General features: G+C 41.8%; 4 protein-coding genes and 1 non-coding gene across 9 annotated transcripts; 1 reads left to right on the top strand and 4 right to left on the bottom strand.

Annotated features, from left to right (window-relative positions):
• Positions 1 to 247: 247 nt before the first annotated feature.
• Positions 248 to 11,915, bottom strand: bod1l1 (biorientation of chromosomes in cell division 1-like 1). Of its 4 annotated transcripts, none has more exons than XM_085904082.1 (27): positions 11,676 to 11,915; positions 10,434 to 10,558; positions 10,153 to 10,337; positions 9,624 to 10,070; positions 8,854 to 9,003; positions 8,590 to 8,750; positions 8,231 to 8,327; positions 7,644 to 7,770; positions 7,502 to 7,562; positions 5,436 to 7,008; positions 5,162 to 5,247; positions 4,925 to 5,024; positions 4,750 to 4,848; positions 4,637 to 4,677; positions 4,519 to 4,561; positions 4,254 to 4,303; positions 4,112 to 4,181; positions 3,956 to 4,008; positions 3,803 to 3,872; positions 3,682 to 3,719; positions 3,443 to 3,602; positions 2,064 to 3,101; positions 1,932 to 1,993; positions 1,742 to 1,826; positions 1,522 to 1,660; positions 874 to 945; positions 248 to 804 (listed from the first exon to the last, which is right to left on the bottom strand). In XM_085904082.1, the coding sequence occupies exons 1-27, from the start codon at positions 11,790 to 11,792 to the stop codon at positions 663 to 665; spliced, it is 5,391 nt and encodes a 1,796-aa protein (XP_085760208.1). In that variant the 5' UTR covers positions 11,793 to 11,915; the 3' UTR covers positions 248 to 662. The 4 variants fall into 4 exon arrangements, with proteins under 4 accessions (XP_085760208.1, XP_085760217.1, XP_085760226.1 ...); XM_085904091.1 differs by having other exon boundaries at positions 3,682 to 3,716; XM_085904100.1 differs by having other exon boundaries at positions 5,162 to 5,217; positions 11,676 to 11,914.
• A 495-nt stretch (positions 11,916 to 12,410) lies between these two features.
• trnal-aag (transfer RNA leucine (anticodon AAG)) lies at positions 12,411 to 12,492 on the bottom strand. Its single transcript has one exon. It is a non-coding gene; the product is annotated as a tRNA-Leu (tRNA).
• A 1,645-nt stretch (positions 12,493 to 14,137) lies between these two features.
• Positions 14,138 to 17,739, bottom strand: LOC147060782 (F-box/LRR-repeat protein 12). Its single transcript, XM_085906428.1, has 3 exons — positions 17,544 to 17,739; positions 17,355 to 17,430; positions 14,138 to 16,471 (listed from the first exon to the last, which is right to left on the bottom strand). The coding sequence occupies exons 1-3, from the start codon at positions 17,642 to 17,644 to the stop codon at positions 15,425 to 15,427; spliced, it is 1,224 nt and encodes a 407-aa protein (XP_085762554.1). The 5' UTR covers positions 17,645 to 17,739; the 3' UTR covers positions 14,138 to 15,424.
• A 172-nt stretch (positions 17,740 to 17,911) lies between these two features.
• Positions 17,912 to 21,359, top strand: cops6 (COP9 signalosome subunit 6). The gene is made up of 10 exons (XM_085906426.1): positions 17,912 to 18,027; positions 18,416 to 18,541; positions 18,609 to 18,740; positions 18,889 to 18,977; positions 19,060 to 19,122; positions 19,849 to 19,896; positions 19,995 to 20,109; positions 20,185 to 20,277; positions 20,789 to 20,889; positions 20,982 to 21,359. Exons 1-10 carry the CDS (start codon positions 17,964 to 17,966, stop codon positions 21,120 to 21,122), a joined length of 972 nt encoding a protein of 323 aa, XP_085762552.1. The 5' UTR covers positions 17,912 to 17,963; the 3' UTR covers positions 21,123 to 21,359.
• A 1,687-nt stretch (positions 21,360 to 23,046) lies between these two features.
• and4 (actinodin4) lies at positions 23,047 to 26,084 on the bottom strand. 2 transcript variants are annotated; one of them, XR_015065485.1, is made up of 6 exons: positions 25,894 to 26,084; positions 24,783 to 24,845; positions 24,669 to 24,713; positions 24,446 to 24,606; positions 23,262 to 24,134; positions 23,120 to 23,181 (listed from the first exon to the last, which is right to left on the bottom strand). XR_015065485.1 is itself a non-coding variant. In XM_085905771.1 (5 exons), exons 2-5 carry the CDS (start codon positions 24,835 to 24,837, stop codon positions 23,343 to 23,345), a joined length of 1,053 nt encoding a protein of 350 aa, XP_085761897.1. In that variant the 5' UTR covers positions 24,838 to 24,845; positions 25,894 to 26,084; the 3' UTR covers positions 23,047 to 23,342. The 2 variants fall into 2 exon arrangements, 1 of the variants encoding a protein (XP_085761897.1); XM_085905771.1 differs by having other exon boundaries at positions 23,047 to 24,134.
• Positions 26,085 to 26,384: the final 300 nt, after the last annotated feature.

Below are 26,384 nucleotides of genomic sequence, written 5' to 3'. Positions count from 1 at the left end.
AGTACTGAACCACTGAACAGTTGGATGTATGAATTCAAAGGTGGAGAGGTCAAACTACATTCACCTCAAAAGGTTATTCTGAATTTTAGGTTCATTTTTAAAATGTCACTGGTATCCCCTCAACATTTTTGGCGTGTAAAGTCAACCTTTATGAAGCCAATATTTAATCAAAAAATGAAAAAATAATGTTTGAATTTGTTTATTGTAAAAAAAAAAATGTCTGACATCCATCCATCTATTTTCTGACTTGTTAGTATATATATATATATATATATATATATATATATATATATACATATATACATATATACATATATACATACACACATACACACACACACACACACACACACACACACACACACACACACACACACACACAGACAGACACACACACATATATATGGTTTGGTTTAAAAAAAACAACAACTATTGAGTGTTACACATATATATATACAACGACGACACATTTTGTCATTCACAGAATGAATATTTTACTACGCTAAAATAACGCTAATATTTTCAAGATTGTGTGTGACCACATGTAATTATCCCTACTTGTGAGCACTTAAAAAAAGGAATGGAGTGTGATCAGAAGCACAACTGATATACTGCTTTGTCTGCTGAGCTGTGCGCCCAAGCACAAATACAAGCGTCTAAATTTAATTGTGTACGTGAGAGCAGCGTTTTCCTCGTTTGGCCGGGGGTTCCTCTGGCTTCTGCCCTCCTCGCGTTCGCACAGCAGCAGGGCTGGCCTCCAGTTTGCGGGCCCCCTTGGCGGCGTTTGCCGGGCTCCTGGTTCCACTAGAAGGGGCAAAAACAATGCTTTGCAAACGTGCGTGCGTGCGTGTGAGGTGATGAAGATGAACTGACCGCGCGGCAGCTGCGGTCTCGTCTTTGCCGCTCAGTCGACTGGCCCTCGTGGAAGGTTTGCTGGCCTTATTTCTGGAAAATGACCAATAAATATGACACGCATGTCAGCTGTGGGCAATTTTTAAAACAATTCCTATTATATATACGCAGTACTGTTGTGCAACCATAAAAACACAAACAGTCAAGTTTAGTCTTTGTAGCTTAATGTTAAGTGTGTACTCCATGAATGCACAGCACCATACTGACCCCAAGAGGCCAAGGCGCACGCACACACACGCACGCACGCACACACACACACACACACACTTCAATATCAAAGAAAATAACCGTGATTATTTCTCTCCGTATTGGACAGAGTAAAAATCTTCATTATTATATTTTTAGTACTTTTAACGGTTAGAGCCTACAGATAATAAAAACATAAAATGCATCATCTCATGAAATGAGAATACTACATAAGAAATATTTTCAGAAAAAATAAGGTAGGAATTAGCCTTTTGAAAAGTATTTTTCTGTGTTGAATTAATCTGCATAAAATGCAAGTTTCCCTTTTTGAAATTGAAAGTAGTTCAATTATAAACAAACATTTCTACAATATTCAAAATGACTGTGTACACGTTGGTCATCAAAACAGAAGAAAGGAATCACCTTTCAGCTTCCAGACGAGATGCCAACCGCGTTGTAGCTCGGCCTTTCTTTCCTTTGCCGTCGTGGTCTTTCTCTCCACCAATCTCATCCTCGTCATTCTGCTCCGCCTCCTTTTCACCTGCAGTCTTCTCTTTTTTATCTGATAGTAGGACCGCAGATGTAAACTTTAAAAAAAAATACTCTCCTTTTAGTTTTATTCAGAATCACTCAAGACAAGAACCTGAGTCATTTAAGGCCATTGCGGCCTTGGGCGGTCTTCCTCTACGAGCCGGCTTCTTGGGAGTGGAACCTTGCTGCTCGTCAACCTGAAGACATTCCACAATATTCTCTTACTGGACTTGAAGTTGGCATGACAATGACAAAGTCAGTCAAATAAGAAGACAGCATTTTAAACTTTGCCGCCCACGTACAACATCGGGTTTCTTCTCACTGCCGCTCTCCTCCTTTGCCTCCTCATTTTTGGGGGTAGAAACTGAAAAAGCGTTGACTGATTTAGAGACCGTGAATCACACCAACAAGATTGTCAAAGAGCTGTCTCTTACTTGTGTCCTTCATTGTCTCCTCGTGTGTGTCCTTGATGCCCTCTTCACTTGTGTACTCATCAGTAGCATCCATTATGGCGTCCTCATTTGTTTCCATAGTAGCCATCTCACTTGTTTCCTTAGATGCCTCCTCACTTGTGTCCTTAGAGGCCTCCTCACTTGTGTCCTTCGATGCCTCCTCACTTGTGTCCTTAGATGCCTCCTCTCTTGTGCCCTTCGATGCCTCCTCACCGGTGTCCTTCGATGCCTCGTCACTTGTGTCCTTCGATGCCTCCTCACTTGTGTCCTTTGATGCCTCCTCACTTGTATCCTTCGATGCCTCCTCAATTGTGTCCTTAGATGCCTCCTCACTTGAGTCCTTAGATGCCTCCTCACTTGTGTCTTTGGTTGCCTCCTCATTTGTGTCCTTAGATGCTTCCTCACTTGTGTCCTTTGATGCCTCCTCACTTGTATCCTTCGATGCCTCCTCAATTGTGTCCTTAGATGCCTCCTCACTTGAGTCCTTAGATGCCTCCTCACTTGTGTCTTTGGTTGCCTCCTCATTTGTGTCCTTAGATGCTTCCTCATTTGTGTACTTTGTTCTCTCTTCACTAACATCGGTTGTGGCTTCCTCATTTGTGTCCTTGGTCGCCTTCTCATGCGAGTCCTCTACTGCTTCCTCACTTGTGTCTTTGATGGTCTCCACGCTCGTATTTGTAGTCGCTTCCTCACTTTTGCCATTTGAAGCCTGCTCATCTGTTACTTGCATAGCTTCCTCACTTGTGCCCTTTCCAGCCTCATCCATTGTCTTCTCAAGAGTCTTTACACCTGTGCTCTTTAGGGTTTCTTCACTTATGGTCTCCGCACTTATGCCGGTCTGAGCCTCATTTGTGTCCTCCCAACTTGTTTCTGCAGTGGCCTCCTTACTTGTGTCCTTCATGGTCTCCTCACTGGTGTTCTTGATCAATTCATCTCCCACTTGAGGTTCTCCATTCTTTGCTGATCTCTTCTTCTTCACTGCGGGTTCATCTGACAATGAGGCCTTCATTTCAATCCGATCTACAGTACAGTAAAATTTTGGGATGGTTATACAGCGAATCAAATGGTAATTCAGTTATGTATATATATATATATATATATATATATATATATATATATATATATATATATATACCTTGACGTTAAAGTATAAAACAAAAACTAAGTCTCACGTCTGCTCCTGTATTTGTCCCATTTAACCTTTTTGTTAAAAATAATTTTATCAGTACAGAAGTGAATGAAAAGTTAACCTTAATACGCTTTCTATTATTTCTTATGGCAAAAATAAATTCAAAATACACTCCATTACCAGAGTGCACATTGAAAATGAGTGTAATAAATGTACTTGATTGCAGTCCTACCAGCAGCGTTACCCTTGGCTGCTGGACGTCTCCCTCTGCGACCTGGCGTCTGCTCCTTTTTCTCCAATTGCTTCAGCGGCTCCTCCACTTCTTCTGCGGCTTTTGACGATCGTCCCCTGCGTGGCGTTTTCACCTCCACAACCTTCGGCTGCTCAGTTTCCTGCCCCAAAAAAAACAACAACAAAAGTTGATTTCACCTTTCTTTTTTCTTGGATAAATTAATATCGAGCATCTCTAACCTCAGATGACGGTTCCTTTGCATCCTGATTGCTACCTACTGAACAAATGAAGTGGGTGTTGTCAAATCTCCCTTTGGCAAAACTGCCACACTTCTAACATCTACCATCTCAGAATTATTACCGCATTCATTCACTGCTGCAGCATTTTGATTCGACAGCTTTCGTTTAGGTCTGCCTCGTCCTCTTTCCGGCTGTGAAAAAGAAGGAAATATTACACACACAATAGCAACACCTGAAGCATCAAAGATGATCCCACTACGCGTGTAAGAATTACCTTCTTGGACACCTCAGAGTTCTTCTCCGGCTCACGGATGTCTGAGCTCTCACCTAGATCAATGTCGACAAAGACAACAAAAACATAGCAATCGACGTGGTTCAACTTGGAATCATATTGCCATAAAGGTATCAAACAAGTATTACAATTACACACTTTTTTGTTTGGCCACTTCTGTGCCACTCTTTGGTTCTGTGACCACTCCAGTTGGAAAGCAGAGTTCCACCTGAAGAAGAACAGAAAGTGATCAAGCTGTAAGCTGTGGACTGTTACCTAGTGAACAAAACATCTAACTTACAGTTTGTACACCACACTCCTCCTCTTCCTGTTTTTGCTGATCCAGTTTGCCTGATGATGAGAAGGCAATTATTAACAAAATTCAAATCAATAAATAGTCATCATTTCCTCCTGCGCTTGTAGTCTGTCGTGATGCAGAAATGCATTTTTCTAATTTTGCACGGAAAAAATAAACTGCAATATAGTGGGCCACAGCTTGTGCATACATGGTGCTGCTGTACCTAATGAAGTGGCCTGCAAGTGTATTTCTTAAAATCATCACGTACCATTACCGACGTCCATCTGCTCCACAGCTAATATCTCATCTGCCTATAATTCAGAAGATAAAGTTTTTATTTTATTTTAATGTAATTTATGATAACTAAGAAGAGTAAATTTTCTCACATTGGCCCGTGTCAGCGTGCCGACATCTGACGCGTTTTGCACTGAAGATGACATGAGACAAGACGTTATATGTCAGATGGAGAAAAGTGTCTTTTTGTAACATGCGTGCTCACCTTGTGGACTGTCAACATGCTCTAGAGTAGCTGCCTCACAAGGATGCACAGCAACGTTCCCCTCCACGTTTCCTGTGCCGTCATCAGCAACCGGAGCGTCTTCAATCGAACAGTCAGCGTCACAAAACATTCTGCGATAATATTTCTGACCTATAGGATAATTGAATGCATTTACCATGTTCATCAGAAGGTGCTGCCCGATTTTCAGCTAGCGCTGAGTCGGCAGCTTCCTTCTTTTCATTTGAAGAAAGGTCTTGTGGCTTGGAGTCTTTCTCCTGCACACACACACACGCACGCACAGAATGGTCACTTCAAGATATAAAAGCAGTGTCTCATCAATGTTAGAAATGAAGACTACATATGTATTAGAATAAACTAAACTAAAAGCCTGAAGGCAGCTAAGATGGTTTACCTGGAGAGCAGGCAGCAAGGGGAGTTTCTCACTTGTTGCATCCATTTCAGATTTTTCTGTTAAGAGGATAACATCAACAGGTTTTTCTGTTAAGAGGAAAACATCACTATTGGATTTAAACAAGTTGCACGTCAAGATAGCACAGGATAACCATTCAAAGTGAAATTCTCTAAACCTTTTTTGAATACACTTGATTGGTTGCCAACACCAAATGTTCCCTTTTTTGGACTTGTGTAAAAAGTACTGAATTGGCCAATCAAATCACATGAATTACCTTCACTGTTCAATTTGTCACCCTCACTCTTCACAGTCTGGTATGCAAAGTCAGAAGCCTCTTCTTGTGAGTTCTGCTTGTTCTCCTCGGGCATGGGCTCCTCCGTCTCCTCTTTTAGTCCGTGACTCGTGAAGGCGGAAGACAAAGCGCTGTCGGGGTCCATGGAGAGCAGCGTGAGGGCCGCCTCTTTCATCTTCATGTCGGCGTCCTGCAGGGTCGCCTGCAGTTGGCCGTGCTCTCCGCTGCCCGCCGCGTGCAGCCTGGCATCCATGGCCGAGGTGCACACGTCCATCAGCGTCAGCAGAGCGTCGGCCTCTGGTGGCACGACGGGCATTTCCTGCACTGGCGTCTCCGCTTCGGGGGCGATGTCGCTGAAAGGTTCGCGAGCGCCGTCAGAGGAGACGGTGGCCGCCGATTCGGGGAGTGTCGCTTGCATTGGCGTGTCCTCGGCCTCCGCGGAAAGAGACATGTCTGACTTCTCAACCTTTTCTTCTGTGGGGGCTTTCTTCTCCTCGTGGTTCTCCTCTTTCTTCTCTTTCTTGTCCGCTTTTTTCTTTGTACTCTTGACAACAGGCTCTTCAGAGCTTCTCCTCTGCTCCTTCACAAGGCCCTCCTTCTTCTTTTCCTTCTCAGGTTTGCCGGCACCCGAGGCCCCACGGATGTCCAAACTGTGAGTTTTCTTGTCTGTCTTGGATGCCGTGTGGGACTTGAGTTCCTCTCTAGGTTTGGATTTTTCCATGGGTTTTCCTTTCTCTGCTTGTTTGACTCTTTTTGGGGATTTGTCGCTGTCGGCGAGAGACTTGTTGGGTTGCTCTGCTTTTGTCTTTTCTTTGTTTTCCATTTTTAGTTTGGGTTTGTCCTCACTGTGGCTCTTGGACCTTTTCAGGATGTCTTTGCCATGTTTCTCCTTCTTCTTACCGCTGTCCACTCCTTGCGCCACCTCAAGCCGATCCTCAGAGGAGCCAGAAGAATCGTGATGGAGCACTTGCTTTGACTCACTTTTGGGTATTTTAACGCCTTTGATCTTTTCTTTCTCTTTCATCTTGTCTTTCTCACGACTCTTGTCTTTGTCAACAGACAGGGCCCGCATCCTCTTGGCTGAAGCCTCGTCAGCCTCGGAAGCAGAAGTCTTCGGTTCCTTTGTACTGGTCATTTTCTTCTCATTTTTCACTTTAGGCTTTTTCTCACTTCTCTCATCAGAGGACGTCCTGGCAGTCATGCTCTCTTTTTGCTGAGATTCGTTGACCTGGAATTCGGATTTCTTCTCCTGCTTCAGTTTGAGCTTGGGGAGCTCCTCAGACATAGAGCGTTCCTTCTCCTTGCGCTCCTTGCGGGACGGGCGGTCAAACTTCCCGACGGATCGCTGCCTGAGAGCCTCCTGTGAGCCCAGCTCCAAGTCCAAGATGAAGGCGTGCGTGCGACTTTTGTCAGGGAGCTTCTTGGCGTCGCCCAAATCTTCAGAGATGCTGCCGCTCCCGCTTGTAAGTCGGTGCCTCTCATCAGGCACCGAAGACTCAGAGTGATTTCTCACCAGCTTCTGATGTAGACTGCGCAATGGTGTTGATTTTACTTCCTGAAAAGGATAAAACAGTAATAGCTCATCATATCCGTTTTCTGTCACTGGAGCCTGTCCCAACCATTCACACTCATATTAACAACTATGCAGTGGCAGAGCTAGACGGGGGTCCGCGGAGGGCACTGGCCACGCTCCTTTTTATTATGCTTGGACCAGGTGCCAGAACAAATAACTGACTTTTGGGTATGTTCCAATTTTTCTACAATATTTCCATCCAAAGGGAAAATGTAATATATCATCATAAGCATTTTCTACAGAATTTTGTGTGTGTGTGTGTGTGTAGAATGTTTGGATTTGTTTATTTCAGAAGCAATTTCAGAAGCTTCAAGTTGTATATCATTTAGAGAGCAAAAACATACAAACTTCATAAAGGGAACCAGAATTGAAATCCAAAGCTCATAACAGTGAGGAACATGTGTTTGCCACTACTCGACCATGTTGCTCATTATATTTACAGTTTACTTTACTTCCACCCATGTTAATCACATACTGGTTTCTTTGACGTTTCTCCTGTTTCTCCTTTTTTCTTGCTGGTCACCTCATCTTCTTTCCTGAATGAACACAATCATGAGCCGATTCAATTTAAAAAGAAAACGGCAACAAAGTACACACGAGAGATCTTTTGGACTCACCTTGAGTCGAGCTTCCTCATTCTGCTGAGAGCCACTTTTTTCTCCAGAACTTTACGCTCTTTACGGGCTTCTTTGGCTCGGGGTGTTTTGAGCCCACCCGACAGGCTGCTCTTCTGTTTTTTCTGATCTGTGCGGGACATGACGACCAAGTACAACAACTGAGCTCAGCTTTAGAATAGACACAAAATCAGATGCAATTCCATAATCTTACAATATATTCTATAAATTAACCAGAGTAGATTACAATTGGGCACCAATAGCAACAATCAAGTGAAGGAAAACAGTAGAAGGTTTGGATATACTTTATCATATCCAAATATTTCACCATCTGGTACTCACTACATGTACGTGTATTTTATTTCTTCAGCCAACAAACTAACTACCCAGCTATTGATTGGCTGTGTCAAGATTTTTCAAGCACTTTTAGGCTTGACGATACACACATTTGATGATCGAGTAATTTATGAACCACATTGAACAAACGTTTGAGCGAAATGGCACAAAAGAGATTGGACTTGGTAGCAGACGATGACGCTGAAACATGGACACACCCATCTTCACACAACAGCAAATCCAAATAGCAATACCTTGTTCTTCAGACTGTGCTGCTTTCATCTTGCGTTTCTCTTCCATTCGCTCTCGATTTTGCTGCCTTTTGAGCAGACGTTCTTCTTTGTCCTTGGCCTGACGGGCACATTGAAAATACATGCATGGTGATAGTAGACTCTTGGGCTGAACGATTTTGAAAATTAATCAAATTGCAATTTTTTTCCCTCCTCTCAATATTGTGATTGTTTTTTTTATTAAACAATTATAATTTTGAAGGTCCTCTTCACGTTTTATATTTTTATTATTACTGCAGAATAAAAGTGCAGACGCAACTTCTTTTCACATGTGTTAAAATAGAAAAAATGGAATTCCTTGATTCCTCATCTGTCCAACTCACCACAGATCTCCGCCTTTCCTCGACAGTGACCTCGTCATCAGAGTCGCTATAGTAACGAGAGTACAGAAAGGGCTTGTGGACGTAGGCCTTGCGGCGAGGCTTACTCTCTTTGCCTTCTTCTCCCATCTCCTCACCGCCTTCTCTCTTGTCTAAGTTTTCACCTTAAAAGCGGGAACAGGGGGGGGGGGGGGGGGGGTAGCATGAGCCGACGTATAATTATGGTGTTATTTGTGGTGAATAAAGATATGACAAATAAAGTTAGACCATCTGGTGCACGCTCGCCCTCCTCAGAAGAATCAGACAACGGCTCCTCGTCTTCGCTCTCCCCTTCAAATGATGACAGGTCGCTGGTGTGCACGGAACTCACCGTGATGTCACTCAGGCCGTCTAAATCAGAGTCCTCCAAAGAATACTCTGCAAATTATCACACCACAATTTTTGGAACTTAAGACATTAGCGACAACACTAAATATTAGACAGCAAAATAAGATTGTTTAAAATGACTACTATTTTTAAAAAAATGTGGCTCCACCCCTTGTGTTCAACATCTACATCTTAAAGGATTACAGTTAATGATGCAACACGGTGCTATTTGTTAGCTTGAAAAAGATGTTTTGCATCGTTTGCTGTCGTTAAGATAAACAGCTTGAAACTTTGTTTTTTTTGAAGAATTGTTAACTACCTTCCAACCTACAGCTTTTTTTTTTTTTTTTTTAACTGCGGTGACTTGACTTCAATACTAACATACAGCATTTGTATCTTTGCTTCTAATTCAAAGCAAATTGGCTTGTATCTTGAAACAATCTGGTCACTCATGTCGCAAGGCGCAACTGTACACCAAAAATGTGCAAACAAAGATTAATCTTTAGTTGCAAAATTTCATGAAAATGTATTGACAGAAATAATGTCTTGTGTATTGAAATGCAAGTATTTCCAAATTGAGTAAAATTCGACAGACGTCATTTCTATTTTTGGGACAGCTACATTTTTCACATAAAAATTGCTCACTGAAAATGAGCTTAGTAGTCACCAACCTTCTTTTATCCTCTCTTTGGCTTTCTGCTTGGCCTGGTAGTTTTCTTCCTCCTGTTTCTCCTCTGAAGGTTTCCCACTTGTTTTAACACCCACTTTCAGTTTCTCCTCACCCTGGTCTTCCGCTTGTGGCTCTTCCTCCTCCATCTTTATTTCTCCCGTGGAGATTTCCTTCCCAATGTCCATCTGGTCCGGAGCGTCGACTGTCATTACTTCCAATTCCCGGAGCTCCTCCCCCAGATTTGCTTGGTCTGCCTCTTCCTCCTCCGTCTTCCGGTCTTCTTCCTCATCCAGACTCATGTCCTGCTCGCCATCCTCAACGGGCTCGTCAAGGGCTTTGCGTCCCTTCTCGATGGACCTGATGTTGGCCTCCTGGTTAAGAGAGGTAATGGCGTCCAGGATGGACATGGCGTCTGTGGCAGCAGTGGATGTCGGCACGGATGTTGAGGCTGAACAATAACATGGTCTCAATTAACTATGATGAAATCCTCTATTTGACCATACATTTGATTGATGAGCAGGTGAACGTACCCTGCTGAGGGATGACAGCGTCCACTTGGGTCTCCGTCGAGGACGTCGGCGGCTCCTCGCTGCTGGTGCCAGGTGACACAAATTGGTCGACCACTTTCTCTACTTGCGGCCTGAAAATGTGGTTGACTTTGGGATCCACCACCTGGGCCACGATTCTGTCCACACCCTGCTCCAGCATGCCGGATCTAAGAGGGATGAACTGCTTAGAATTTTGCTAAGTTCATTTCAAACATGAATGCATAGAGAGCAGTTGTAAAAAAGGAAAAGAAAAAAATACTAACTGCAACACCAGCTGCCTGATGTTGTTCCGCAACTGGTTTTTGTTCAACTGGGGGCTCCATGTGTGGTTGGAGAGGTGATTGGAGACAAAGTTGTCCACTCTTTGTTTCAGGTTCAGATATGCTGGCTGTAAAAGATATGCAAACGTTTCATGGTGTTATGTGTCAACTCAAATGTAACAATATTTGTCCAGCTATGTTGCAAATAAATAATTTGTTCAAAAAAAAATACAGTTCGAGGAACTGTAACTGTTGCGCTTGTCAATGTTGCACATTTACCCCCAACAAAAAGATGACAAACTATTGCTGCACATTCCTAAAAACAAAACAAAAAAGGTCAATTGTAACATTTAAAAGGTATTCTTTTACTTGTATCTACTTCTTTCACTTTTTATACATGCAGTTATCATGTTCATGATAAAGTTTCTTAATGTAGTCTCAAATTTCCATTTCAACATGTAAGCAAATTTAAAAATGTGGGGGTTATTTTTCAACAATACATGTATTTATTATAATTTCTTGCAAACTGGCAACAAGAAAAAATCTCACGGTACCAAGCTTAGAACCATTGCTCCAAAGGCCAAAAATGATTTGTAAATACTCTCTGGTCATCTACGCCAGAAAATGCTCTCCCATTTGTTTTCAAAAGGCACCTGTTGCCTAGGCCTCCTGTTCATCAGCTTTGTGTTCATTGATTGAGATGCTATCGTCATCTCAAAATGATGATCAAAATTGACATGAATCTGTTTTCAGTATTTACATTCATATTTTTGTGACGTTTTTGTTTGCCGTGAGATTTCTCTATCTTCGTTCAATATAGTTTGAGGACGACCACTGCTTGAAAGGATATTGTCATTTCGAACTTATCAATGCAGTTTTGTGTAAGCCTATACGCGAGACGTTCGTAGCTTATCAACACGGTGGTTACATTTTGATGACGACAATATGACCTCACAAGGAGAATATTAGCTCAGCATCAACATCGTTATTGAAACACGCTTCAAGCAAACTTGCACGCGATTAATGAAGACCGCTGGCAACATTGCGGGTATGGTCAAGAAACAGTTGTCATAATTGAAAATTTTGCAATAAATCCCTTTAATCACAATTAGCAGTAAAGTATTAGTTCTACTTTTGCAGCAGTACGTGGAATGTTGGGGTTAGCTAGCATATTCCAAAAGATACAGTGAGCCGATTTGACCAACTTTGAAATAAACACTTTTACACTATTTAGTTTGTCGTTACCTTAGTGTCGACATCGGCGAGGCAGTCTCTCCTAAACTGGTCGAAGAGTCCTTGTGTTTTTAAATGATTGACTATCATTGACACTAGCTGCGGATCACCCGGTGGTAAACCCGCCATATTGAAATTAATCAGATTATTTCTTCAATTATATTCATTCAATTTCATCATATCGTGACCGAACACAATAGTTTCTGTTTTGGGTTACGGAGGATTGAGCGCGGTTTCAACCCGGAAGAGTTTAAAAACAAACACATTAGTAAACCGGAAATACAACGACGGCGTTGTGTTTCAAAAATTGAGGATCGTGGGATTTGTGAATAAACCAAACGCTAAAATGGTTAATTAATTATGTACAACTATTATTTGATCAAATAAATACACATGTTAATTACATTTTTAAATAGTTTATAACAAATTATATTCGTTTCCAAAGTATAATGTAAAATTAGATAAAATACGTTTTAGTTAACACATTGTAGAGAAAACAGCTAAAATCGATCATTTAAACCTCGTATGTGGCTGCAGGTCGTGGTATTTTGTTCAACCCTTGCTGACAAGCATTACTATCGAACAGCAACATTTCACAACAGTCAAACATTTTATCACGTTCTACCTCAACAATTGGTTACCTTTGGAAGCCTGCAGTGAAACGAAGTCAACCTGAATCGTCAAACACGTAAAAGACTGGATTTACGTGTTCGAATTGACATAAATAAGTTTGACAACAAAACCTCATGGCAGCGGTGGGATTCGAACCCACGCCCCCGAAGAGACTGGAGCCTTAATCCAGCGCCTTAGACCGCTCGGCCACGCTACCCTGGTCTGCAGGTGGTCATAGAAATCAAATAAAATAATTTCTATCAAGTATTAGGTAAAAAAATGAATGTGTAAATTGATTTTCGCATTTTCAAATGATCAACATTCCATGAAATTCACAATGTGATGTCTTTACTCAACACATTACACTTTAGCTATCTTAAGAAAAGGCCACAGGTTAATAAGTGGGTGGAAAAAATCTCCCATTGGGCCATGTAATTTGAAAATACAATTTATTCTAAGGGCCATTTAAAAATGTGTTAAAAAAAAACAAACTAAATGCTGCGTTCCATGAAAGTGGGAAATCCCAGACGTAGTAGCTCTCACCACCAATCGCGAGGAGGCCGAACACATGACACCTGTGCTGGGCCTGCTTTCTATCGGTCACCATGGTGCCAATCACAGCTAAGCTTCGGGAAAGAAAATAATTCAAATAAGCGACTAATATTAGCAAAATATTAATAGCAGTGTCATTCGATTGAATTGATAGTTTTGACAAACATTTCACACACTAAGTGTACATTCAGTGCTTGTGAGCATGACAAAAATCTGTTTAGAAAATGAGTATTCAATGGTGCTGATTTCTTTTCTTTCTTTAGGTTTTTTCTTTCAAATTTGTCTTATGGAATGGGATTTTTGCATCTTGGGATCTTTTTCATGACATTGGCAGCCTTAGAGTTGATGCCTGTGACAAATCTGTATTTAAATACCCATTCGTGACAGTGCTGAGCACCAAAAGAGATTTAAGAAGCTTTCTTTCAGGAGATTTAAGAAATATTTTAATCAAATTAAATTACCAAGGCAAAGTAAAACTATTTTCAACTCGAAAAAACTTTCAAACAAATATTTTATTTCCAATACATTGTTTTATTTTTCAAGTATTAAGCTCAGCACCTTTATTTTCAGATTCAAGTTTTATTTTTTCAAGTATGAGTTTTGTTTTTTCAAGTACAAGACCTTTGACGCCAATCTACCTCCATATATTAGGTCTTTAGTGTGTGACTGGCGGATCGCTCGTCATAACCTTTGACCCAGTATATGGCGGTAATGCCATATATATATATCGAGTGGTAAACTGCCAAAAAACAGAAGAAATAGAAAGAAGTAAAAATGTAATTGTTACGACGGACAGCATGGAGGCAATTTTCGGCCAAGTTGTCAAAGTTATCATTAAGTCATTGAACTTTGGTCAACTGTCACTTTCGAGTGAGGCAGAAAGTTTGTTGCTTCACGAGTTGAGGCCAAGCACAAACAGGAAGTGCTTTCCCAATCAAGTTCCGTTTCAGACTATTAGTTTGGCCGTTTCAGTTCATTAAATCCATTTACCGTGCTTGAGGTGCTAGATTATTGTATGAAATGCTGAAATCCAATTGAATTGTCAAATATGAGTATGAATTAAAGGAAGATGATCAATAACGTGTGCTATTATTTTAATTGGAAAACCAGATAGGACGGCCAGCCTTCATGAAGCTTTGTGGACTTCTGTAATATGCACACAGATTATGTAGTTGTCAAAACTCTTTAACAGAATGTGTCCATTTAAAATAGAATTCTTCTACTCTGCATCTTAGAAGTTTAAATTGTCATTGAATGTGGGAAATAGCCCTATACTGAGACTTACAATGGATGTAGAAGATAAAGGAAACAACTGCAAGCGTTTTTATAAGTCATACTATATGTACAAACATGAAGTTTTGACAGTCCAAACCCAAAAAGACCACACGTATAAAACAAGTCACTCACAGTAACATTCATTGGTGCATTTGTCAAGTCATGTATGTTTTAAACTGCCTCCTAACAGCCAAGTTCAACACACCAGGCTGAGCAGCAGTCATTCAATTAATGCAGTACGACACAATCAAAATCTTTTCACTTCTATTCCCGGGCGGCTTGGTGGCGCATTGGTTACCACGTCCGCCTCACAGTTAGGGTTCGATTCCAGCTTCGGCCCTCCCCGTGTGGAGTTTGCATGTTCTCCCCGTGCCTGCGTGGGTTTTCATGGGGCACTCCGGTTTCCTCCCACATCCCAAAAACATGCATGGTAGGCTGATTGAGCACTCCAAATTGTGAGTGCGAGTGCCGATGGTTGTTCGTCTCTGTGTGCCCTGCGATTGGCTGGCAACCGGCTCAGGGTGTCCCCCGCCTACTGCCCGATGACTGCTAGGATTGGCTCAAACTCATCCGTGACCCCAGCAGGGACATGCGTTACAGAAAATGGAAAAAAATTAAACTTCCTAGAAAGTACGGTACATGTTGCAGAGCTATGATTGTTTCGTCAACTCGGATGCTTTGCTTAATGTACCCTCCTGTGAACAACTCGGATGTGGGTGATATCAAATACGGCACCAGTTGTCAGCCAGTTACATGGGCAGCGACAGCCAACGCTCTTGGAATTTTATGGCACGGAGTGGGAGCACAAAGAATTCAAATGTTGGACGAACACATCATGGAGGTGATATGGAGAAGGATGAAAGTCGGTGCTAAAAAGTTAATTGAAGCGAGTGATGCCTATGTTTAGGGAAGGAGAATTTAACCAGTATTCCAGTGCATGCGTGTTACTGACCATCGGCCGAAACATTGGCAAATACAATTACTGGGTTTGGGGGCGTGCTGGAGCCCATCCCAGCGGCCATCAGTGGTTGCCAGCCAATCGCTTAAAATGTTCGTTTTTTATTATTTTTCAAATTTCAACTCAGCTTGAAGCAAACATGAGTGACGTAACTTGCGCTCGCGACATTTAAGATCTTGGTGCACTCATACTGGTCTTGAAATTTGCTCCTCTCTCACCCACTAACAGCTTCAAAAAACTTGGGCAGCAAGAGGGAAATAGAAAAATGTATTTTGATAGGAGAGGATTTTGTTGGGTTATCGATGATTCTATTTTGTTTTGAAGTTTGGTGTACAGTGGGAGTTTTTTTAGAGCTGCGTCAGCGCTATATAAATACATTTGAGCCAAGATTTGAGTTGAGTTGAACAGAGCAATTGTTGAAGGCTAGCGTGCAGCACGGCAGCATGACAGCCAGCAAGCGGCGCAGATTTCGGATCAGTTTATCCGGTTTGTTTTCATTGTTGCCGTTGTCACCCTTCTCAGAGTCCGCAACCTCCTCCTCGCCCTCCTGCTCCTCCTGTTCCCCCTCGCCGTCGCCCGCCCTCTCAGGTGAGCACCGGCGCGGCTGGAAGACCACATCCAAAAACTCCAGTCTGAGGAACCCGGGGAGAGCGCGCAGCATTTTGCAGTTGTGCACCACCTGCAACTCGTCGAGAGTGCAAGCCTTCAGGGAGAGGTGCTTCAGGTCTTTCAGGCGGCTGGCATAGGGGAACCCTGGTGCCACCTCCTTGCCGCCGAGGCTGAGCTCCTCCAGCCCGAGCCATCCCGTTTCTAAACCTAAGGAGGCCATTGGCCTTTGGTAGCCCTGCCGCGTGGTGATGCTCATTTCCAGAAACTTAAGGCGGAATAGGCCTTCCAAGCCACAGACTCCTTCCTTGGCTGCACAGCCTCGGAGTCCGTTTGCAGTCACGCGGAACGTGTCGCACAGCTCCAGTCGACTGAGCCTCTCCCAAGATGTAAGACTTTGCAGGTGTTGGTCCTTAAAAGAGGGAACATTGTTGAGGATTAAACATTCAATAGAAATCCCAGATGGCGCGCATTGTCTCGTTCCTTTCTGTTTGGCGCTGGAAGTCGCCTCTTGAGACGAAGTGGGCGGATCCTGGTTGAAGAAACCCTGAGGCAGCTCACAGCCTTGCAGCTCCAGCACCTTCAAGGATGGCGGCAAGAGCTGGCAACTGGGGAGGCTTCTCAAGTCGGCATGCAGAAGGTAGAGCTTGCTCATGCGGGGGCACTTTGTGGACAAAGCTTTAAGCCAAGCCTCGGAGAGGAAGGTGCCGCCTCGGACGGAGAGAAGCAAACCCCGGAGGCGTAAGTACCGTAGTCCACAACCCAGATACTGGCGCAGAAGGACCCACAGGATACGTGATGTCATCTTATTTAGAAGAGAGAGCAGATATAAAATGTCTACACACCCTTGTTCCGATATCAGATTTTTATTATCTAAATAAGAGGTCAAATATATATATATTTTTTAACTTAGTTAATTTTATTTTGCTTTTTCTTAAAGTTCTCTTAGCTTTTATTGATATTAGGGTGGGACTGTTTATTAATAAATTTTATTAGGGGTTTTTTTCACCAAAAAATGTTTCATTTTAGTTTTAACTAGTTTTAGGTTTTCATGTACAAAGTATTTTGGGAGCGCAAGTGCAAGATAAGGTCATTAAATAGTCTGTTATAGTACAATTACCAAACAACCAACCTTCCTTTTTCTGTGCAGTAATAGTAATACCAAAATATATGTAAAATAAACCACAAGAGAATATGTGGTTAATTGACAAAGATGAAAATGAGCAAGGCTATAATTACAGCCAGTTATCTTTATAAGCGTAAAATGTCGTTTTATTTTATAAGCAGCGTCATTTCAACTTTGATAAAGTCACAGAAATGTTTGTTTGTTTGTTGTCTGTTTTAGTTCATTAGATTGCTCTTGTTGACTGTAATAACCTTGGGTCAGAATTAGCCAGTCATATTCGAGTGCATGTTTGATTTTTTGCCTTGTTAACCGCAAATAAAGTTCTGATATTTTAATAAGTTACTAGCTGTGTCAATAGCTTTCACTAACTATACATTAAACTATTACAATACACAATCATTAAAAAAATACAAGGTACTTACGTGTTGAAAATCCACTCTGCTTTTCATTTTAGAGTAGTTAAAGTACTCAAACAATTGCCCGAATTGGTTTGTTTTTTTATTCGACGGATGTAAACAATTAGGGGGATCGAGGCGATGATTTATTGCTCCGTTTTTCTTACCCCTTTCCACGCTGTCAAGTCGACAAGTCTCCACAATTTTTGATCCCTTACAAGACGTCTCCATCTCTTACACACTCTGAAAGGACATTTTAACACCACATGCATCTTTAAATCATGTGACAAATATTCCACACAAGATGACAACGGGCAGGATTTATTTTTGAAGACTCAAGCTTTACTCGCTCTCACCTCCCAGCTCTGACAAGCTCGCGCACGCTCAAATATGATAGCACGTCAATCAAAATGTTTTCTGGAAGGTAGTCGAGGTTACACGTTGGAAATTCATCCATTGTGTAAAAAAAAAAACGGTTAACACCTCTTCTCTGTTTTTAAGCACGAACAGTATATGTTGACGTGCATCAAGTGCACCCTTATGAAAATTCCCCCGGAAATTTCAACCAGTCGAAAGGACCTAGTCTAAACGACTCAATTTATTATGTTTAATTAAAATTCTTATATTTATAATTTTAAAAATTACTGACACATTATATTCGTTTGAACACTTAAGTGTTGAATAATATTCTTTTTCTTATTATTATTACTGAAAGTATATTATTTTTTCGAAGCTCACAGTCATGCTCGCTTCCATCCTTAACGTCCCATTTGCGCATGCGCCGTTCACCGGACAAGATGGCGACCAGCAATGGCGGTGGAATGGAAGTGGACGGGGCAGGCGAGTCGTTTAGCACTTATTCAATTACTTTTCTTACTACTGCGATAAGATCACGCAGGAAAATCGTTGTGCAAGTTTTAAAAGCTATAATTGTCTATTTCCGCTTACGAATGCGCGTGGTGAGCGCTCCCGGTGCGAGTTTGGTGACACTGGCGACAGTGCTGTAAAGCTGTCAACACATGAACTAGTTTGAGGCAATATTCCCTGCATGTTTTGAATATATTGTTCTGTTCAATCAATATGAAGTTAGTAACAGTTCACCAAATCTCGTCCAACGATCAAGTAATGTTCTTCTGTAAACACTAGACATTTTTGTGACCTGTACTGTGTGGGATTCCTGTTGAGACATGAACTTGTGGACATTTAGCTTGTCTCTCTGCATCCGTAGCCAGTCCCAGTGTTATGGCCTCCGGGATGACAGGCAGCGTCTCGGTGGCCTTGCACCCTCTGGTTATCCTCAACATATCAGACCACTGGATACGCATCCGCTCACAGGAAGGACGACCCATGCAAGGTATGTGTCCCATCACCGAGGCTGTGTTGCAAAGAATGTCTGTAGCTGTCGATTTTTCTTTCCTCAGTGATCGGGGCTCTCATCGGGAAGCAAGAGGGACGAAACATTGAGGTGATGAACTCCTTTGAACTTCTATCACAGACGACAGATGACAAAGTGCACATTGACAAGGAGTACTACTACACTAAGGAGGAGCAGTGTGAGTTGTTTGGGTGATGAAACCATTTCATGTCCTGTAAGAGATTTGGAACTGTGCACAAACATGTTAGTTGTATTTTTTTTTAGGAGCTTAGCAGCCATCGTTATTAAAATGGCATGTTGCATGTGCTGTGGTTTTCATGTCACAGTCAAGCAAGTCTTCAAAGACATGGAGTTCTTGGGTTGGTACACTACAGGCGGCCCTCCCGACTCTTCCGACATTCACATTCACAAGCAGGTGGGCACGCGTGAATGAAACAAGGATCCTCTGTCACCCTTTAAATGTGTTGACCTCAATTGTCATTTTCCTCTCCTGTCAGGTGTGTGAGATCATTGAGAGTCCGCTCTTCCTCAAACTTAACCCGATGACCAAACACACTGATGTGAGTTGCAATTTTCATTTTTTTTTTTTTTTTTTTTTTTTTTTATATAAAGAAAAAACAGGAGATAGGGGATTTTAGTGATTAATTCAAGTTTATTTGCCATGACCGTTCATTTGCATTTAACCAATCATCCATATCATATTTATTTTACATATAGGTTAGGCTCATGCTGAAATAAAGGCAAATGAATCTTGAATTTTTGTGAAAGGCTGTTTATACAGTATTATCCCACTGAGTAATTGAATAAAATTGATTTTGTTTTAATCCACACTAATACCAACATACTGCAATAATGTGCCTGGGAGGTGCAGGTATTACTTTTGTCCACTTGAGGTTGCCATTTCCATTCTTCACTGTTGATTTTCAGTGTATGTGGGTATTAGGGGCGGGGCCTGGCATAAGAGTAATGTTTCCAAAGTGTATTTTTAGCTGATGTTGCCTCACAAAAGGGGAAGACGAGTAAATATTTGATACAATTATGTTCCACAAGCCCTTAATAGTCCAAACACAGTCCTAATTAATCTTGCCTTTTCAAAATTCAAATTTAGTGGAAAAATCAAACTGTTTTTAATCTATCTCAGTGGGTGGCCATTATGCCACGTGCCTTCGACTCACAATGACATCACATTCCGAAATGTCACTTTCAGTCGACACCAAGTGGCAGTACAAAACATGTAAAAAAAATGCTGACTCGTCTATCCATTTTGTCTTTGTGTTCTTCCTCAGCTACCCGTGAGTGTTTTTGAATCAGTCATTGATATCATCAGTGGCGAGGTAAGCCTTTTCATCAATAAATTTATGAAAGGGACCCTTTGGCTTCGCCTTTTTTCCTCACAGTTTTTTTTCTTCTCCTTCTCCTCGCATTAACACAGGCCACCATGTTGTTTGCCGAGCTGAATTACACTCTGGCCACGGAGGAAGCAGAGAGAATTGGCGTGGACCACGTTGCCCGCATGACGGCCACCGGCACGGGCGAGAACTCCACAGGTAAAAGAAGGCACGATCTGACGGAAATGCTTGAACTCCGCTTCTGAAATTTATTTCCTGTGCTTCCCATCACAGTGGCTGAGCACCTCATCGCCCAGCACAGTGCAATCAAGATGCTGCACAGTCGCGTCAAGATAATCCTTGAATACGTCAAAGCCGTGGAAACGGGTGAGAAGCCCTCGTTAGTTGACGGACATTGAATGTCTGGCTTGTTCCTTCTTTCTGCTTTTGAACTTAAAAAGTCCCTTTTTTGAGCGTGTCATTAAGTGGAGGCCCCTCACCGGCCCCCCTCAAACCTCATTACAACTTTTGTTTGATGTGACACGCAGACTCTGTCGCTGAGGTGTTATTACGAATTTGTGACGAAGCTGCCCGGATGCAGCAGCCAATTATATGGACGTAACTAGAACTCTAGTGGACCTTATAATAACGCCTCAACTTATCTGGACTCTTAACTCAGCTAATCAGTGTAGCAATATCATTAGTCATTTCATGCATTGTTTGTTGAGTCAGTCTGACTCAAAGGTTCAAATCACGACAACATACAGTAGATACGAATTAGCCTTCGTAGCATCAATTTGGTTGTTTTAACAACACATGCTATTTTTGTTAGCCCACTCATTGGCATTAATCTTAATGCTAGAATATTTTTGTCCTTTTGTTTTTCCCTGTTCATCAGGAGAGGTTCCTTTCAACCACGAAATCTTGCGAGAAGCAAACGCTCTGTGCCACAGACTGCCAGTCCTCAGCACTATTAAGTTTAAAACAGACTTCTATGACGTAAGTCCCTCCTTTTGTTCATTTTATTTCACTTGCGTCCGTAAATTCCACCACATACTTTTCCAATCTTACCATTTTGCATTGACCTGCAGCAATGCAACGACGTGGGCCTCATGGCCTATTTGGGCACCATCACCAAGTCCTGCAACAGCATGAACCAATTTATCAACAAGTTCAACGTCCTGTACGACCGACAGGGCATCGGTCGTAGAATGAGAGGACTTTTCTTCTGATGCGCCAACATTAAAGTTTGTTTTGTTTATTTGTTTTGATTTATTGGGAGGATGGCATCAAGTCGCTACTCAAGCCACTGCAGCTTTCCAAACCTGCATCAAGTGAAGCTCAAAGCATTTAGCGACACCAGTGAACAGAGGGTCTTGTTTACCACTGGAGATGAACATATTTTATTCACCCCTTTTATTGTAATTTGATCATTCTGTATGTAATAAAAGATTTACTGTCTGTTTTTCCATGCGACCACTCTCTTTTACGTGTTGTCTAACAATGTTGCATTTTTATTTTTTTAAAGCTCATGAAATGTTCGTCGATTTAGAAAAAAAAACAAAAGTTTTTGCTGTTTGAAGTCGTCTCCCTGCTGTTTGACAACCTGTGTGTGTTGAGGAGGGGGGAGGTTGCTTCCGGTGGACAGGTCAGCAGTTTTCCACCTTATAAATGTATAGCGGAACTCAACTTAATGACCCCATGCAGTGTTCAAGGGGAGAAGCCAAAACACAACCAGCAATAAATGACATTGTTTGCTTAATGCTCTACTCAAGGCTGGGTGACCTAAGGCTCATGTGAGCTTTTGATTATCAAAAAACGAAGCATTTAACACAAATGGTATGGTAAACACTCATTCGTTCAGGAGAAAGGCTCCCTAGCCCTTATTTAGCGATCCATATATATATATATATATCCATATAAAACTGACTTACCAAAATGCTTATTTGTGAGGATGGGAAAATGCATTTACTTTAGTTTGTGTCCTTGAAATCAGTAACTGACATGTGCTTTTACTTTCTGGAGCATAACTATAGCATCATGTGTGCCAATTTGATTTTGTGCAATGTCCAGCAAAGTGCTTTTTTTTTTTCTTTCTTTTTTAAACACACACAATTGCAAAATCCAATGAAGTGTCACAATACAAGTCATCTGATGTATTTCAGCTTTCTGCTACATTCTCAAAAGTTTCTAATGAAAGATTTGACAGAATATTATTTTTTTTTCACTATTCCTGTAATCAAGGCACAGTAAACGTATTGCTTTGCTGCCATCTTGTAGCCTCTTGGTCCCAAGGAACTAGATTAAAGTGAGAGATTCATTCAGATAAACACAATGCTTTGATGCCATTGTGGTTCTGAGGAAGGCCATCAATGTAAGCCGAGGAGCTGTATTTACCCAAACATAGTACTTTGGCACTACCTTGTGACATCACCGTGTCAAGGAACCACATTAATGTGCATTTGGAACTTCATTAAGAAAAACAGAATGCTTTGCTGCTATCTTGTGGCATCTCAGTACCAAAGAACTATGTTGAAATAAGTTAAGGAGCTTCATTTTGACCAACATCTTATTGCATCTATAGTCTGTAAGTATTGTAGTGACTAACCTCTGTCCCAGTAATCGCTGCATGGGCATGGGAGATGTTTTTACGCACTTGTCCCTCAGCCATGCAATTGTCCACACAGTTTTCCTTTCCCGGTGTAGTATGGGTTGCTTTCTTCTCAAAATGTCACTTAATGACCAAAATGGGCACAAATTGGGAAGATAATGTTTTATACACTTGTGCAAGAGTCCTAAATATCCGAATAACTGAGTCTCCCAGTGACCGAGGCCCATTGGTAAAAACCACATGACCTTCGACCTCAATCACCTACACCTGGGGTCATTATAAGGACTAGGAGAATATTTACACTGCCCCGTTTGGCCATCTGCTGCAAGTGCAAAAACAAGCTAAAGTGTGGCTCCTACAAGTATCAATCTTTTTGGGGAGGGTGAGCTTGGATTAGATATCTTTTAAAAACTAACCCTGTGTATGTGGTCTCAGGAACAGTGTTTCCCAACCTTTATCTGAGCCAAATCACTTTTATTGACTAGAAAATCTCACAGCACAACAACGAATTTCAAAAACGTTTACTGCAATGGTGATTATCTCGTCTAAGTTTACTCACAAATGCAATCTGGGCCTGTGCAGTTGAACACAAAGTTATTCTGTTGGATGAATGGCAAGCACCGCACAGGTTAATTGGACCTTCTGACATCTCGTGGGGTAGTATTTGTCTCTTTGTGTCACTGAACATAGATACACTGTGGTAAATAAATTACAATTTTCAGATCAATCAAGTGAAACTGGATATTTTCACACCACACACTTGTAAAAATGTGGTTATTGGCTTCATCATCAACATGCAACGTTTTCAACCAGAGTCCGATTAGTTTTGAAGGCCGACGCCTTATTGGGTCTCGTCTTTGGGCTCGTCTGCAGGTGCTTCTGGTTGAGGGTACTGGAAGCGAGCAGGGTCGTACAGATCATCACGGGGGTCATAGGGCATTTGGGGGTAGTAGAAAGGGAAGGGGAAACCCTTCTTCTGGATTGGAGGTGGCGCAGGTTCCTCTACAGGTTCCTCCTCCTCTTTTACAGGTGGGGGCGGCGGAGGGGGTGGGGGTCCCATAACTTTTCCCTTGATGGCTCTGGGTGGGTGGTCGATGAGGCAGTCGGGATCCCAGTACGGGTCGCAGTCGACCTCCATGCCTTTAAATGTGCGGATGGGCGCCGGCGGGTAAGACTTTTTGATGAGGATGGGCGGTGGCGCATAATTCTTTGGAGGAGGGGGCGGCGGCTGGGGCGCCACGGCCGGGGCGGGCGGAGCCTTCTGGGGAGTGCAGTGGGGGTGGTAACGCGGGTCGCAGAGGACGGGCACGGCGCCGGTAGGCAGGTAGACGATGTGGGGCTTGCACAGGGGGTCCTTGGTGTTGCACAGGTAGAGCACATCCGCCTGGGAGATGGCGGGGGCACGAGGAAGGGGAGGAGGTGTGGTGGCCGGCGGCTCGGTGGCCCTGGGGACACCTTTCATGGGCGGTGGGGGAGGAGGGGCGACCACCTTGCACTTCTTGTCTGTGGTGGGGTCGCACATAATTTGAGGGACCCCCAACTTGTTCTGGAAGTATGAGGCGTTGGGGCCATATACTTGCTCCAAGTGCCTCATCTGCTGGTACAACAGCCTCAACTTGTCAATCTCGTACAGCTGTGGGTCAAAACATTTATCAAACATATTTTAAATATTAGTATTTATGCTCTGAAGTTGTGTCTCTCAACATTCAGTCCCACTAAGTAAAATAAAAAATGTGAGTGCGTGTGTGTGGTCCTTCTACGTATGTGTACGTGTCCGTGTGTGTTCCCTCATTAAATGTTCAGCATAAGTAGTCCCACATTGTTCAAATATGTGTTTTTCAGCATGTGTGGTCTCACATTTCATGTCCTGCGATAATGTCCTCACCACTTGTTAAAAACAAGAAGAATTGCACGACTAGATCTGGATTTCTGTGCGTGTGTTACCCCCTCGGTGTGTCCGATGCTGCTGTAGTAGCGGTAGTAGGCCTGGAAGTCCGGGTTGTTTTGGTACCATTTGGGGTCCACGTTTCGCTTGGGCCTGGAGTGGCTCAGGAAGTCGTTGGCTCTCTGCGCATCAATCCCAACGTCACTGACCGGAACCATTCCTGTTCAGAGAGTGTGTTGATCGGAAGGTGAACCAATTAAGTAGATCAAGTGATGAGGTTACCTTCCTGCTGGATGGTGCTCAGCAAGGATTTGGCCTCCAGCAACCCTGCCAGAGGGAACAAAACATTTTATTGACAAGATTAGATTTGTGACACATGGAAGGATGCTAATTTACCTGGAAGCCATGTTAGACAGCTAAGTGCCGCCAAGAAACACAATGAGGAAATCATCTGGCCCCCTGAAAACAACAAGTTGAAGCGATTTAGAAAACACAGAAGATACAGGACGTGGACATACGACATGTAGTACGTACTTGATGGTTTATTCAACCATAATGTAATAATGACTGACTTTATTTCAATTATTGACTTGGTTATGTCATCATCACAACTTATTATATTCCATTCAAATCTTTTAATCATTAATATATTGGAGAAGAGATATCAAACTATATTGGGAACAACAGTTGATAACACCAGCAACAGCAAATTCTTTTTTTTTTCATCAGGAAAAAATCAATCAATTCATCTGGCTTTGTGTGCTTAAATGTATTTTTGACACTGATGTATTTACTTGTTTTCTTGCACATTGGTTTTGAGATATTTGCATTTGTTTGTATTTAAGTTTGATGTAGAAAGTCTTGCACTTTTTAATTTGACCATGCGTTGTAATTTATAACTTTTAATGTAATTTGTAGTTCTGAAATAACAGTTGCTGAATTCATTTACAAAATTACATGTGTTATCATTGTTATCTTTATTATTATGATTGTCATGAAAACATGACATGAGAAAATGAGGGCAGATTGGGTATAACAAACTTTCAGTTTCAAAATAAACATCAAGTTTCAATATGTCTTTGAAAATATGAAATTAATATAACGTCATTCAATCAACATCAACTTTGTATTTAAAACAATGCATTTGGAAATTCACTGCAACTTCTGCCTTAAAAAAACATTTTGAATAAAGGTTAACAAACTTTACATTTCTAAGTCATATGTGATCATTTTATATTAAAATGACTCTTTTCTTCATCAAATCATAATTTTATAAATAATATAATAAATAATAATAAATAATATTCTATAAAAATGTATCTATGGCAATTAACAAATTTGTCTTTAAAAAATGACCATGCAAATGCTATTTTGTATTTATTGCACGGTGTATGTTTATTATTGTCCGTATAGATTTTAAAACGACAAGCATAATAATCCACATTTTGTTTCATGAAGTATTCAATCCAAGTGAATAAAGTACAATAAATGCATTCAAAGCACTCACCGGGGTCAAGAAGCCGTCTCTCGCAGCTCGGAATGTGCCAGGCAAGTTAAATAGTGAGTCAAGGTCATCCTAAACCTCAAGCGGCTATCCAATAGGATGCCTCCATTTGTGGGACCGAATCCGATAGCACACCTCCTTTTCTGTCAGTACACTTTTATACACGAGGCCTTTGGCGTTAATTAAAAACAAAAAACAGCCAATAAAAGAGGAGTCAGGGTGGAAAGGAGGCCATTATAGCCATGACACCTGCTGAGAAAAGTGCAACTGGGAGGGAAATGCTGCCGACTAACACAATATACTTGCCAAGATGACAAGAAAAGAAAAAAAAAATCAAAGACGTCAACTTCATGCCACCTAAAATCTACGGGTGATGAGTCTACACCTAAAAAGTGCTTATTATTTCTGACATGTGGCAACACCTGCTAGTTTTCCTGAGCTTTAAGAGACTAACTACAATTTTGTCACGTGACACTTGCAATGTCAATTTCAGA

This window comes from Syngnathus leptorhynchus, chromosome 2, assembly GCF_054491065.1.
Source record: "Syngnathus leptorhynchus isolate UIUO chromosome 2, UIUO_Slep, whole genome shotgun sequence".
Classification (NCBI taxonomy): domain Eukaryota; kingdom Metazoa; phylum Chordata; class Actinopteri; order Syngnathiformes; family Syngnathidae; genus Syngnathus; species Syngnathus leptorhynchus.
Note: the sequence above shows the minus strand (reverse complement) of the source record. Positions and strands in the feature narration are given on the sequence as shown.